This window comes from Aythya ferina (assembly GCF_964211825.1).
Source record: "Aythya ferina genome assembly, chromosome: 11".
Classification (NCBI taxonomy): Eukaryota; Metazoa; Chordata; class Aves; order Anseriformes; family Anatidae; genus Aythya; species Aythya ferina.
The window spans coordinates 14,243,234-14,259,385 of record NC_140307.1 but is presented as its reverse complement, the minus strand read 5'-3'; the positions used below and the strand labels follow the sequence as shown (position 1 = coordinate 14,259,385).

Sequence of the window (16,152 nt, the reverse complement as noted above, 5' to 3'; positions counted from 1 at the left end):
TGTTACCCATTGATATCCATTTCTTCATTAATGCACATCATCTTGTGTAGGCTTAATTAACTTAAAGACAGACTAAGAAAAACATCAGTATTATATCAGGTCAAAAGAAAGCCTGACTCTAAAAGAACATTATAAGCTGCCTTGGTAATAATTAGGCAATTTTGTAAACCAACACTCCTCCTGCACACATACAACAGAAAATTAAAGTTTTGTTAACTACTGCACTGCTTTATCATTATTCAATTAAGACTCAATTAGAGGGGAAAATGTATGAGGAGTGGCTGAGGCCACTGGGCCTGTTCAGCCTGGAAAATAGGAGGCTGAGGGGGGACCTCATCACGGTCTACAACTTCCTCGCGAGGGGGAGTGGAGAGGCAGGTGACCTATTCTCTGTAATCACCAGTGACAGGACCTGCAGGAACGGTGTTAAGCTGAGGCAGGGGAAGTTTAGGCTGGACATCAGGAAGAGGTTCTTCACCGAGAGGGTGGTCACACACTGGAACAGGCTCCCCAGGGACATAGTCACTGCACCGAGCCTGTCTGAATTTAAGAAGCGATTGGACTGTGCACTTAGGCACATGGTCTACGCTTTTGGGTAGACCTGTGTGGTGCCAGGAGTTGGACTTGATGATCCTTATGGGTCCCTTCCAACTCGGAATATTCTATGATTCTATGATTCTAAAATGCTGAGCGCCAGTAAAGAAAAATTCACTCTTAAAATGTTCTATCAGGTTTTTGTACAGGTATAACATGCAGTGTGACAAGTACTGCCATATGATGTGTATTTATTTGAGTTGGTACCATCTGCATTACAAGCAGTGGAGTGAGGCAGAATCAGATTGATATACAGTCATTTAAGGCTGTGTATTCTATCAGTTTTCCAAGAAAGCCTCCCTAAGCTCATTTTATTTTAAAGTAGGAGACATAAACAATCAACTACCTGTTTCAGAAAGTGCTTTTTGATCCCATATAAGACAACTTCTTAAGGAAAGTTTGTTTGCCCCAACCTCAGAGGTGGATTTTTCACCAATTCTTCCACTGCAGTCTAATTCTTCTCCCAGATTTTCCCTGGGAACACTTTTCTCTGCACTTCCAAAAAATGAGTCAGGAACACAGCCCAAATCCTGCTGGGAACTATTCAGCAATACCTGTCTTTAGCTACTCTTCTGAAGCCTGAAATACAGAGTCAGACCCATTACCTGTTTGAACTGAAAACCCTGTAACTGGAGGCCTCCTGCCAGAAGACAGCGTTGTTCCGAGTGACGACTTCTGTCACTCAGCTCTTCCAGGCCAGATTTTTCAGAAGCAGGAGAAAAAATTTTAACATCCACCACAGCCTCAGAAGAGTACGCATCTGATAGCTGCCTATTAGCAGCCTTCACTGGCTATTCTTTCAGTAATATGCGAAGCAGTGTACAGCTATGCAAGCTTGTCAGCTGCTTCCTCTTAAACACGGCATATCCTTGTCGGGGGCATTGAAACTTTGCCTTTCTTACAAGCACCACTCAAACCAAAGGCACAGAGCTGCTTCAGCTGTGTGCAATGAACAATCTGCCATTGCTTCTGGACCAAACTTCTGCCTCCGAGCCTCAGCAACCCACCCGATTGCCCTGGCTGTGACACAGCTTTGGCCAACCCCCACAAGCGCTCCAGCTTTTCCAACGCAGCTGCTGAGTCCTGCTGTAACCTCACCTCGTCAGGCTCCTGATCCTCCCCGGGGTGATGGTCCCCAGCCGTCCCTGCCCAGCCGTAAGGTGCATCTCATCCACCCCAATTTCTAACACATCACTGAAGCACACACAGTACCTTACAGACAGGCCCTAAAGTTAGTGTAGTTAAAGGTCTATGCGAAGGCAAAAGACACCTTTAAGTAAAAAGTTTGGAGGACGCGGCCTCACCTGGCTCCTGGAGGCAGCGGGGGCGCCCCGTGGCAGCGCCTCCGTTTTCTCCTCAGCGCCCCAAGGGCTGCGGCCACCCCGAGCTTTCTCCTCGACCGCCCGCGCCCAGCCCCGCGGGAGGGACAGAGGCAGGGAGCGGGGACACCCCCCTGCCGCCGCCGTGAGGGGAGCGGCTCGGGCCCGCCACTGCCTTCGCGCCACCGGCACGTGCCGCCGCGGGCGGGAAGGCGGCCGGTGCAGCAGCGGCAGGAAGGGGCCCCGCGGGAAAGGCGGGAACGGGGTAGGGCGGGGCTCGCGCCCGCTGACAGAAAAGGCGGGAGGCGCCGCGCGGTGTCTGAGCAAATCGACTTTATTGCTTCCGACGGCCTGAGCCACTCCGGGCGCATACACGTCACGGTTTCTCTTAATAAAAACATAGGCACAGGGATTTAAAAAACAGCAGTAACATAAAATAAAAAGTCGTAACTTATTTAAATAAAACAGTTGCTTTGTTTCCGGCTTTCAGCTCTCGCCAGGTTCCTCATGTACAAACACAGCACAGTGCAATTAAGAATAATTAATTGTTCATTTTCTACTTTTTTTTCCCTTCTTTATATATAAAATACATTTAGAAGATATATACAAAATCATCTCGGTGAACATTATAACAAAAATCTGTTCTCAACTTCTACAGGATGAATGATAAAAACAAGTAAAGCTCAAATTGTGACAGGGTAATTTCCACAATATTAATTAATAAGTATGAATATGGCAACAAGTACAGAGCCTATTCCATTCCAAAAATATTCTGAACAACAGTGAGAGCATTTAAAACCTTTAACAAGAATGTATATCATTCATTAAAACCTTGGTTTTCATCAGGATTGTTCCACTGATGAGAACGGTCCACCTCTGTCCATTACAATATAAGAAACTACACGGAAGGCAAACAGCTGATTTAATTGGTCCCTGTGATGCCGCTTCACAGTGCAAAAGGCCTCAATGTCGAGCAATTTATTTCCAAACCCCTCAGATGAAAAGGGAGCGGAGGGCAGCATTTCAGAAGGTGGGAAGAATCCCACACCTCAAAAGCTCTGCTAGCAGCACACAGGCAGTTCGGAACAGCTTTAAGCACATATGGCCAAGAGTTTAACAGACAGGTATACATGGGTAGATTCCCTACATGCCGAAATAAACAAACATTTAGTGACTTAAATAAAAAAAATAATAATAATAAAAAAAACCAATTATTAACCTACTTGAAAGATTATTTAGCATTGTAGTAGAAGAGAACTGTGTTCTCTTCAAAGAGGAAAAAAAAAAGCAAAGAGGAAAAGCAAAAAAAAGCAAAGAGGAAAAAAATGGCAGGAAGATTGTTCTGCAGTTAACGCTGCTGCACAATCCAAGCCTTGAGCTCGTTGCATGGCCACGCTGGAACATGGCACGAGTGGCTGCCACCATACCTGGTCTAGCTGAAAGGGGTTGGCTTCACTGACAAATGTCTCAGAGCTCAACTGATCAAAGCAGAACTAAGGAAATTTGGGGGAAAAAAAAAAAAACAGACATACAAACAAACAAACTCACAGTGTTCCTTCCTTCCCCCTGTATTGTTTAATAAACCTCCTAGTGCTCAATCTAGGGTATGGGTCAGCCGAGTGAACTACCAATATAACCCCAGTTTGACGAAGCGACAAAATAGTCACTTAAAACATCACGCCTCTCAGCTTTGGAGCTGGAAAGGCTGGACTCAAACTTATCTGGTTCTTTGTGGGAAGAGCCCCTCAAAATTTGGTAAGAGAAGAGGAAAAGGCACGAGAGCACTGGTGTTAAATTGCCACACCATCCTTGATTTAAAATGGAGTTTAAAACAATGCCAGGCTGGCCATGGATCCATCTCAAACTTCTAGTATCCAGCTGGCTGTGATGAGGTAAGGCTTATTAGAACAACTAAAACTATTGGTAAAAAAAGAAATAAAGAGATGGCCAAAGAAATAAAGAGATGGCCAAAGAATCTGTAGCTGCACAGTTCTAACTTTCCCTGGTTGACCAAAACGACCTCATCTTCTCTTGGGGGACCAAAACAAAAACAAAAAAACAAGTCAACTCCCTTTCCAACATTGCTAGCCCAAGGAGCAGATTTGAACTAAAACCCTAACAAGCAGAGGCAGTTTCTTGTTTTAATATAAATTAGCTAATACAAATAAATGATTAACTGACCTAGAAACGTTAGCCTGATCTTGTAATACTTGTGCAATATCTACCATTCTCTGGGTTTCACTAGTATTCTACCTTAAAAATTAAACAGAAAGCTAAGAGAACACCTTTCAGTCAAATGGGAAGTCCATGCTCCCTCTCCTTACTTGTCCAGACACGTCACAGACCATGGCAACACAAGAGATGAAATAAACGGAAATGAAAGCAATAGTATCAAAATGCAGTGTCATATTTGCCAAAACATTCATTCTCCTGCTTTCACATTTTCTATACCTACTTTCTCTTGCCCTTCCTTCAACATTCCCAGTCCAGGTTCACCTCTGCTCCCTACACATCACTTCTTTTACTCACTTGCTTCCCCACTGCTTTTGCCCCCTCCCCACTTCCTTCAATTTAAGTTATTCTTCCCTCAACTCATACTTTCTGCCTCTCTTCTGCAATCCTTCTTGTACGTTTCCTTCCTTTCACAGAAATACTTTCTTGTCAACTGCATTTTAGCCTTTGCCTAAGAAAGGATGCAAAAGTATAAATAAAAGTAGCACATTTTTCTTTCTCAGAAACTGGATTACAGGCAAAATTAACCTAATACCAGTTTTCAAAACCTGGTTCACACCTTCAGCTCTAAAACCTGAAGCTGGAAGTGATCATTGTAAAGCCAAACAAAATCATTTTTCCTGTCAATCTATTTCTCTTTCTAGGAGGTTTGCTTTGTGATTTTTGATTTATTAAATGGCAAAATAAATATGAATTTTTAACAACCAGTATATTCAATACAAAAAATAGCCTCATCTATGCTCCTTTTTTGTACCAATTGAACAACACTGGTTTTTATTATATGGATTGAGTTAGGCTGATACAACTTCCTAGCACAAAGGAGTTATCTCAGAATGCTGGTTTACTCAATTTTCAATACAACCCCCTGGAATAAAATACAGGTATGTGCAGTTTGGGTTACATTTGAATGGCACCTATGTAAATAGGTGTTAATGAATCTCCAATTTGCTGACAAAGTAAAATAAAAAATAAAAAAGTCTAATAAAGACTAAAGACTTCTTTTTATATATACTCTGGCTTTTTTTAAGTGCCCTGTTTTGGTGAGGCATCCCCCCATCACTCTGTAAAAATGTTTTATTTGGGTACATGACAACCTCTACACCTCTACAGGTTATTTTTTTTTTTTAAATCTTTCCTCATACAAAAAATGCCCTGAGACATCTCATTCTCTCAGCGGCAAGAATCAGTTGTACTCAACTGACCAATGGCAGCTGTGTTAGTCTTCTATCCACCAGCCACAGATGATGGCCACAGCACAATTCTTGTTGGAATAGAGAACTGTTTACTGCTAGGCTGATGAAATCAAGGTTATGATGGCACTATGATTTTCTCCTCAATGACAGCAATAGCAGAGTGAGTATTGCACACAGCCAATGACACCTGTCAGATATCTGCTATCAGATATGCTATAAGCAAATACAAAAATCATATAAAAGTTTCTTTAAGACTCAGTAACAAATTCCCTGACTGAAATAATGTACATAGACTTAGTCATTGTGCAAAATGTGAATTATTCTGCAGTTAAGGAATATCAGTAGAAAACCCACATCCTGAGTGCAGTTGATACCACAAATAGACTTAAGTATCCCAAAAAGCCCAATATATAAAAGCACACATGTGGTGCCTGTGCTGCAGCATTTCCCTGGAAATCTGCATCCCCACAACATTCTAAAATGCTCAGTAGATGTTTAACAACATTATCCAGTTGTTGGTGTTGTTTGAGAAGTGGGAAGCATCATACCAAGGATTCAGACTAAAGTCAAGGTCTGCTGTCAGAACTGCTTTTTCAGCAAGGATGAAACTTTGCTCTGTTCCCTGCCCATGGAATGCTAATGACACTAGGATATGCTGCTTCTTCTCTGAAGAGTGGCTTTTCTTTGCTGAAGATCCTCACCATCACTTTCACAGTTTCTCTGAAATAAAAAAGCACATTGTTTCAGTCACATAAATGTAATACCACACTGCTAAATATGATACTCTGGTATTATTAGCGTATCTGGTATTATTAGGTATCATTAGTGTAAAGGTAACAGAAATATCCCAGAGTTTCATTCCAGCTCACATGCAGTGACGGGTTCCCCACCCTCCATCACACTGCTGGTGACAAGAGTAGCTGTGCAGACTCCATACAACCACTCATTGCTCATTCAGACAGGACAGTTACTGCTCTGGTATATGAAATGGTTGTCACCACGGTATTGCTGTCATACGGTATATGGGACATAATCTGCAGCCTCCATGCTGTTCCTTTATAGAATAAATGTGGCAAGCACCTACAGGCTATGTGGAGTCACCATTTCTCTTTGTCCAACATTTTTGGAACGATGCAACTACAGAGGCATTAACAGCACACAAAGGATGCCGTGATCTTATCTGGTTTCCCACTCAAAACCATGCCCATCCTGTTGGCCTGTGCATCCATGCAAGCATAGTAAAATTCAATTCATATTAAAATATCCCTCTCTTCTTCCTCTTTGAAAAAGGTACCTACCAAACTTTCATCCTGTATTAGGACTTTTTTCACCAGTGAACGAGATAAGTGGTTGCAAAATGAGACAATGCTGTAAGAAAGCTATGGAGAAAGGGAAGAACAAGAATTAGACAACACTGATGCGCTGCAGACACATGCAAAGAAATTTCATTTTTCTAATGGATCTTACATTTTTACTTTTACAAGCTCTGTCTTGCCCTCTGATCCCTATCCAACTCAAGAAGCCTTACACGAGCAGGATTAAAAGCTTGCTGTCATACCTTCCATCGCCTTCTGGCATATTGCCTTTTGAAGTTTTCCAAGTTAACAACAGATTCTCGCCGTACCAAAGCTTGTTGCTTGTCCAGTGGCTGGAAGATAAAGATGGCAATTTTATTGCTCGGCTTCCTTTGGTGCATAAGGACAGCATGGCTCAGTTTTCTGTACTCCTGTTGACCAGGTGTTTTTATAGACTAAGTTCCCCACCAAGCCTTCTCTTTTTGATACTGAACAACCCCACCTCTCTCAGCCTCTCCCCATTTATCAGATGCTCCAATCCCTTCATCACCTTAGCAGCACTTCATCAAACTCACTCCAGCATGTTTTGCTGAAAACATCACAATAAAATGGGAAAAGGTTAGCTGTAATTGAATATTAGTTAGCAGGATATATGGTACAGCATATCTGAAGAAAATTGAGACTATGTTCTTTAACCATACCCAAAATGAGAGCATGAGACACCGATATCCTGGCAGTATGAGGAAAGAATTACAGTATCTAATAATGGGGAAAAAGAAAAAAGAAAAAAGAAAAAAAAGAACATACACATCAAAATTCAGACACATGCTTAAAATTTTGGGATGCCAACCTGGAGTTAAAGAACAGATATTCTGCAGACCCTTACACAGCCCTTCTGAAAATGAAGTACTTTTGAACTCCAAATCCACATCAATATATCCACAAGACCAGACACTTGTATTCGACTGGGAATGACATAATAAAAGCTCAGTACCAGATCTGGTAAAAGTGGAAGAAAAAGGCTGGGAGACAACCCTTCAAAAATTATGGAGTGACAACCATTTCAGCTCATCTGGAATTTGCTTATGTAGGAGGTGGACAACTCAGAAATATTTATCTGAACTGGACTAGAATGCAACCAAGGCAGACAACCAAAGAAAGAGTACTAAAGGAGAATTAAAAACACATCAGTGAGGATTAAACATTTTTTCAAGCAAAGTAATAATGTTTATGAGACAACAAATGTCACTTATCTCCTCAGATGCTGTGGATACAGTTCTGATTTCTACAAATACTGAGTTGTGGGCTAGACATCCTTCGCATCTAGATGTACACACCATTTGCACACTATTGAACTAGGGCATATAAAGACTAAATATCATTTCCTCGTGCTGCAAGTGGCTAGCATGGTACAACAAAAACCTTAAGCAGAAATCAATTTGAAGTGGAAAAAATATCACTGGCTAAATGTCAGCTGCGTAATCATCATGAAAAATTTCTGAGTGACCTTTTGGCAGTACAGCCATCAGCAAATCAAAACAGCCCACTTTACAACACTCCCAACTGTTAATAACTGCCTATCAGTTTCTAAGTAGCCTGCAAAGCAATGTCCCTGTCATTTTCTCAGTCATTAGAATACCTTTGCAAGCAGTATGTCAGTTACCTCCTTTGGCTGTGGGAACCCTAGCCTCAAGGACTGAATCACGGATATATTAACCTCAGCCAATCACACTTGGGAACAGAGTGGCCTCATTTCATGTTCTTTCTCATCATGCCAGGGCATTTGTTCATAAAGAAAATCTACATGAACAGAGGACATGAAATTACAGCTGAGGGAAGGTGGACTCTCTTTCTTGAGAGTCTTCTCTGAAGATATCAACTCTCACTGGGCTCTAGGTTATTTTTAAAGATTAAAACTCTTCCTTATTTAAAAAAAAAAAAAAAAAAAAAAAAAAGACCTGAGTTTTGATGCAGGGATGCTTGGCTTCTACCTCTCTAATTCTTGTAGCTGTATAAAAGTCACCTTGCAGCAAATTCATGCAGCTAAGTAAAGAGGCTGCAAACTAGCTGCAGAACCTAGCCTGCAAACCTTCCCAGTACGCAGAAGCCCAACATCTCTTTTTCAGTCACTAACTACATCATCAAGGAAGAATTGTGTCCTACATAAAGAACAATTTATTGTGTCCAAAAATGAGAGGTACATCTGTGAACATTATATTGCATAATCAAATGACTTCTTTGAAATACAAGACAGCAGGGCAGGATTCAAGTTTGGGCCAACTTTTCTTTTACTTTCTAAAACTTAAGAAAAAACATCATAGCATGAACACTAGTCTCAAATCGATTGTAGCTTTGTGACATCAGCATTACTGTAGAAAGCAAATCAGATGTCTATGCTTATTATCACTCACATTAATATTTGCACTGCAAAATTACATACATAGTAATTTGATCAGTTCATTAAATTCCCAGCTCTGTCTTTCAAATGAATCTCTTTGGTATGGGACAGGAAACTTAACTGAATTTTAAACTGAAGAATAAATTGTTAGCTTATACCTTTTGATGGTAAAAGATCCCAACCTGAATAACAGGCCTAAAAAAAATTTTAACCATTCTTCATCAGCAGACATTTCACAGCAAATTTCCACAGTACTAAATGTTAAATTACTACATCATTTACTTTGTGCTGGAGCACAGATTTAATTTGCAAATATTTCTCCCTTCTGTTCTGCCCACAGCAGGTCTACATGACTGTTTCCTTCATCCAGCCAAAGATGCTACCACAAATTCTTTATTGGTTTCCAGGCACCTGGCCTTGAGTAAGTACAGGCTGAACTACTTGCTTTTCCACATTCGTTACTTGGTACACTTTAGGAACCATAAACTATAAGCAGTGCAAAAGGCCACAGGGTTAGATGTGGTCCGTACCGCAATGATAATCTACCTCCTGCAAGTTCAGACACCAAACATTGGAAAATAACTTCAACTCTACAAACTTTAGTACTGGGATTTATGGTTTTGCAGCTTTGCAGCTTGTGCAATACATCAGAATTTCTATTTCAGTTCTAGGTGATGTTTTTGTGTAGAGATTATGAACTGATTTGTTTTTTTTTTTTTTTTAAACTGCTGTACGTAGACAGAGGCAGCAAAGCCTGCACCTAATCCAACCTACAACATTACTGATTTGATTCTGCTACATCAAGATTCAACCCTGCAAGGAATTCTTCACAGCAAGATCTGTTTAATAGGTCCATTAGTGATTCACTAATATCTTTGCTGAAAACAGAGTCAAAGTTTCCATTCACACAGGCTTCATTTCCATTTTCTGGTTGAAAACTACTCATTAAATCTTGTATCCACTTAAGATCTTCAGAAAGCTCTTGACTGAGAGATTCGTATTGACTCTGCAGATCAGCGTATTTCCCAGTTATGCCTTTGAGACTAGCACCTACAGTCTTGATATCGTCTTGTAGATGCCTCTTCAAGGATTCAATTTTACGATATTCATACTTCAGTTGAGAGAGCTTGTGCCTCACGCTTTCATTCTCTTCTTTATACCAAGCTTCTTTCTCATTATAAATGGAAACCAGAGCATCAATGTCGTCCTGCAGAGAATCATGGGATGCAGCCAAATTGCTGAAATTTCGTTCCATAAGTGAAATGTCTTCTACTACACGTGCAAAGCGCTCAAAGTTGATGTAGGTGTTGTTGGGAGGCATACTCGAATGGCATTTTATGGTGTACTCTCTCAGCCGTTTTGTCTTCAGCTGTGTGTTCTCAACCTTCTTTTCTTCGACTTTTGTTTCTTCCTTCAGCTGGTGAGTCTTCAGATAGAGGAAGCAGTATTACTGAACATTTACAAGGCAGTGCAATAATTCAAAGTCTACACAAAGGATGCAGCCTGAATTTTCACAATTCTGGAAGATTCTTTGCTCCCACAGATTTTTCTTCATGCATTTGATTAAAAGGAAAAAAAAGCTAGTGTGATGAGCATCGTGCAATCGTTCCAATGCAGTAAGTGTTAAGTACCAGGCCACAGTTTATTTTCTTGTTAATTTTTTTTTTAAATCAGTCTCAGAAACATCCATATTTGTAAAAGGAAGAACAACAATCCTGAAAACACTCCACTTAATGCTTCACACAATGCAGAGCAAAAAATGGATTTCAAACATCATTAGTCATGCTGAGATTAGCCAAATGTATTTTCAATGAAAGATTTATCCACAAACAAGCAACTTTTATGATGAAAAAAATACATACAGACACGAATGTATGCAAATCAACACACATGGTGCAAGCAGTTATATTCTGGGGGAAATTATATTTTCACATCGGGTATGGTCAACTCTCAACTCAAGAAAGCACTAAACCCAATATGCAGTGTATATCCATGCACATAGAGATGGACGGAGAAATGCAAAGCACAGTTTAACGCAGGACACTGTATGTGCAACAAACATCAAAGCTTTGTTTGTCTCCCTCTTTTTGAAAGCTATGGTAATAAAAGGTCATGATTAAGGTTTGCAGAAATCCTAAGATTGAGTCAGATCCAAACAGCTTCTTTTCCAGTGCATCTCTTTGAGATGCGTACCACCTCTAATGGCTTAGAGGTCAGATTTCCATTTATCACATCAATAAGAGAGAGAACATTGTTTCTGCTTTGCTCACAGAAGAAAAAAAAAAAAAAAAATCTGTCTTTTTATTCAGTCTTACCGTTATCCATGGATGAGACAGAGCTTCCTGAATGGTAAGCCGTTTCCTAAAATAAATAAATAAATAAAAAACAGATTTGAATAAGAAATACCATGCATACAAGGCCGTTGACCTTCTCCTGGGCTTTGTATAACCAACAGAACATGCATCAAGATAATTCCAGGACTAATAATCAAACTTCTGGGTTATGTTTTTCCACAAGGCATCTGTTTTGTGTGTAGATTGGTAAATGTTCTAAGTTTCAGTAAGGAGCTGTCCTCACTCCACATAATTTTAATTCCTACTTGTCCAAAATCTGTACTTTTGTGTACCCTCCTATAAAAAGTGACAAAACATTACTTATATTCGTCCTACATCCTTAGAGAATAAATTATACACCTTTAATATGACTATATCATGATACACATCATTAATTATATTGAAAGCATCCGGTAGAGCATAATATTACATCATTCCTGGAGCTGCCGTTTCCTGAAAATATCATTTCTAAGAGAAACACTTCAAACTTAGTCAAACATGATCATTCATTCCTGCATCATGGCAGTTCAGTGAACAGCACCCTATCGCCACTGAGCATCAAAGGCAGAATCACAGCATTGCACAAGGACTGCCTCTGGACACGTGACTGATACCAATATCCCTGACTTTCCCTTGCTTATAAAGAGGTTGCTAGACCTTTGCAAACCTCTCAGACCTTACCTACCCTAACATATACTAAAGCCTGAGGATTTGCAGAAGTCTCGACAGAACAGCTTGTCCCTTTTTAATATTCTTTTCTCCTTATGAAACTATTAAAAAGAACTGCAAGTGGCCTGACATCCCTCTGGGACAAACAGGCTTAAGGGAATGAGATGCTACTTCTATATGTAGCTTATTAAAAGAAAGAAATGAACTGAAGTCTAGGGTTCCCAATAACTGGGAATAAAACTAGGAACAAAACTATCACACACACTCTAGGTGACTGTAGCAGATGCACAGAGACTTAAAGAACAATTCCTGCAGGAGCACGTGTAGTGATTCTTCTGTCCTTGAACCTCTGAGGATGTGTTATGGGATAATGTTATCTCCTTGCAAGTAGTTCATAATAGACTGGAATATTGGAGTGGTGATTACCCAGAACTAAAGATCTTGCAACCATTTTCAGTCCTTCACCTACACATTGTTGTACCAGTTTCACCCGGGAGAGAATGTAGTCCAGAAATTAAAATTTAACCAAGGAGCTTTTGGTTCCTTTTGGTAGGGTTTCTAGCTGCAGCGTTTCACTATAGGCACAGCCACAGAACTTTTCCTGCTGTCTTGCTCTTCAATAGCAGGGTACACATTGTAGGGAAACCTTTGCAGATTACTCAGCAAGCTATTTCACCAACTTTCTCTACAAGAGGGGTGAATGTTTCTGAATTTTCACTTACCGTGTATCTTTCACCAGGAGTTTCTGAATAAAATCTTTTGCCAGGTCACTGGTATTGCTGAAAAATTCTTCATCAAATTCATAATTCACAGCTGTGATGTTAGCAAGTGTTTCTTGCTTAGTTTCTCCAAGGAAAGGCGATGCACCGCTAAGCCTGGATAAGCCAGAAAGAAGAACCAATCAGAAAAATAAACAGCAGAGGTCCTCTAATTCAATGACAGTGGCTATGTAATGTACACTTGGGACATTTGTGCATCTCTGTGTTGTAGCAGCCATGCCACTTGGGAAATGACAGGTCCAGCTTTGGTTTGCTCCATCTGTGGTTCTGAGTCATCCTGAAATTCTCTAGAACAGCACTGTGTGCTCTGACAGAAATGCAGAGATTCTCCCATTCTGAGTCTCATTTAAGTCACTGCTAGTTAAGTAGAAAAAGCTTCAGCTAAGGAGAGCCTCTGTCCCTGTGAACCCCACAAACACTACACCAGGCAGAAACTTCCATCAAGTCAAGCAGATGAAGTTGTATTTATATTGATTTTTTTTTTTTTTTTTCAGGCAGGAAAAACCCTGCTTGCAATTTTCTGCCTGCAAAGCCACTGACAAGTTCCCTGCACAGGAGGTTCAGCCAGATGTTTCTCAGCTGGAACCACAATACAACGTGTGACCAGAAATCAGGTGCGTGGCCTTGTCTGGAGGCCAACTCCACAGGACAGGTGTGGGCACACTGCTCATTAAAAGGAATCCACAAGGGGACTTCGGTTGCAATAGAATCCAACCATTTCTGAACAATGCAAGACTTCATTGTTGGCACTCTTTTCCAACTGCATGGATATAAGAGACAACATTGTAATAAAATGGAATTCAGCAGTCTTTATCTAGACAGAAAATACTTTCATCTTGATTTGCTTATTTTGCCTCTCTCTCTCTCTCTCAACTGTGACTGATGACTTTTGTCTTTGATAACTATTTACCTTCGCTCCATAAAATTCGAGTGTCAGAGTGATCATTGATGTTCCATGCTTCTCTGACAATTTTTTCCTCTTTAGGACTTAGTTTTGAGGTCTGTAAAATGGAAGGATTCTCAAATCCTAACACCTAGTGACTTTTGACATATCCTGACTCAGTGCCTGTGAACACCTAACAGCAGACCTCAGTGATAAAGGCTTTGCATTTATAACTCAGTTAATCACTCCACCAGTTACTGAACTGAGGTCTTGCGTGCATTTTGACCTCTACCCCTGATGAAGGCATCCATTTGATTGCTGCCATATTTTCTAAAGTACACAGTATCATTAAACACACTCCCATTTATTCAGAATTCTTCAGAACAAAAAGCTTTGACATTAACAGGTAACACTATATAAAGGCACGCTAATTCCTGTTATCTTGCGTAACACAGAAGTTGACTCCTCCTGTCACAAAAAGCATGTTCTTTTTTTCTGATCTTTTGTAGGGAGGTCATTTTCAAACTTAATTACTATGGCAATCATAACTAGCCAACTGGATAAAACTGATTGACTACTGGACACAGCACAGACCCATTCACTTCAGTATTCTCCCTCCAGAACTCTTAATGCAATGGAAAAAAACTCTTGAGTGCTTCTAGGCACCTGTGCATCCCTGTAACCACACAGTAAGTATTCCAACCTGCTTTTCTTCAACTCCAAAGTTTTCTCCTCATCATTCATGAAGACCCATAAAAAGCAGTTAATCACGTTCCATGTCCTGTCAAGTACACGTGTCACTGAAAACAGAACGCTGATAAAAAGCAAGGGTCTGGAACAATTTAAAACCTTTTAACCTAAGCTTTGGCTTAACCAGTACCCCTATCTATTCAAACTTGCCTGTTTTCACCAGAAATAACTCAGCTTGCAAATGCTGCTATTACATTTTCTATTTCTGTTCTTTCTGCACACTAGTAATTCAACCATTCTATGGCCAAACTATATGCTTTTCCGTTTTCTGCATTATATTGTGCTAATGAGACCTCATAAGAAGCTGAAATGCCTCGCAATGCCAGAGACATTTGTTCTTCACCTGCTCATAATGACCTTCTTAATTTCTTTTACCTTTTTTTAAATTTTATTTTAAATTTGAAAAGGCTTCAGGATAACATTTCCCTTTAGACTGTCCATCCTGCATGTGCAGCTCCTTTCTTGCTTGACTGAAGGAAAAAGCTATTTCATACTAATGCACTAGTGCTTTAGAAACACATTTACAGAAATCAATCTGTTGTTGTACTTACAGTATGTAGGTGATGACTCCTATGCTCCTGTAATACAAAGGAGATTAATTGCAGGGTTTCTATATGATCTGTATCTTTTTCAGTGTACACAATACTGAGATGTCAATAGTTGCTGCTATGCAGGCAGAAAAGCCATCATTGTCTTAGATAACTGCTATTATCTTTCTTAAAAGAACAATGTAAAATTCACATTTTCACTGAAACATCAATATTAACATTGATTATATTTATTAAATTAATGTTTTACTGTAGTAGAATTTACTACAGTACACACCAGAACTAAAAAGAAACAGAAGCAAGGATGTTTTGTTCAGGGTGATTTCTTTTGGCTGCCTTCTCAGCAGATCAGATTAGTACACAGGTCTCCTCTGCATGCAGTGCTCTTATAAATAAAGCTGTCACAGGCATTGCAAGAACATGTTTTCTTTTAAGATTGCTCCATTGCAGTGGACAGTGTCAACCTTTTAACCCTCTAACTGCCATTATTAAAATTTTCCAATGCAATTTTGCAGAAGTTAAATGCTCATCATTTTTATTAAAAAGAATCCATAAAAATTGAAAGACAGAACAATGAACTAGTAACTACATTTTGTTCTGTTTGCAGTAGAATGGATTCTCTTCAGAACAAATTGGGAAAAATTACTAGTAGAGCAACCTGGAAAAGAAGTTAAGAACTTACCACATATCTGCAGCTAGTCCCAGTGGCTCATAATTTACTATTTCTGGAGCTGTAACAGATATTTAAAACAAGAATGTGGGTGGGAAGGGAAAGTGAGAGCAAAAATGAAAGGTAGTTATAGGATACACTGTTTATACTTCAACAGTTCTGATAGGAATTCAAGTTCACAAGTGTCCAGGAGAGATCATACTGAGTAACCTGAAGTATAAGGCAACTCAGTAAGGGTCAGGCAGATACCATATGCAAGTTATAGTGTAAATCATGCCTTCAATAGCAAATTATTTGAGCTTTGTTTTGTTTTCAGAACGACATTTAACTGGTGTCATTTAAGCTAGCTTCTCATAGGTAATCAGAACTAGCTCTTGTGGAAGAGATTAAAATTACAGGCTAGGCTACATTGCTAGCCATGTGAAAACCTGTTATCATTATAAAAATATTTCCTTATTGGAAATCATCCCCATGTAAGACTGCGTGCAA

General features: G+C 39.9%; 1 protein-coding gene across 2 annotated transcripts in view; it reads right to left on the bottom strand.

Moving 5' to 3' along the window:
- Positions 1-2,231: 2,231 nt before the first annotated feature.
- Positions 2,232-16,152, bottom strand: part of DAPK2 (death associated protein kinase 2) — a 41,169-nt gene continuing 27,248 nt past the window's right edge. The window contains exons 6-12 of one of the 2 annotated variants that reach the window (XM_084531873.1): positions 15,676-15,724; positions 14,997-15,023; positions 12,756-12,908; positions 11,347-11,392; positions 6,897-6,986; positions 6,637-6,717; positions 2,232-6,058 (exon numbers count right to left, since the gene is read on the bottom strand). In XM_084531873.1, the coding sequence (XP_084387999.1) occupies positions 5,984-6,058; positions 6,637-6,717; positions 6,897-6,986; positions 11,347-11,392; positions 12,756-12,908; positions 14,997-15,023; positions 15,676-15,724 (521 nt within the window). In that variant the 3' untranslated portion in view covers positions 2,232-5,983. Of the gene's footprint in view, positions 6,059-6,636; positions 6,718-6,896; positions 6,987-8,792; positions 10,458-11,346; positions 11,393-12,755; positions 12,909-14,996; positions 15,024-15,675; positions 15,725-16,152 lie in introns of those variants that run through there. The other variant, XM_084531872.1, reaches the window with a different exon arrangement.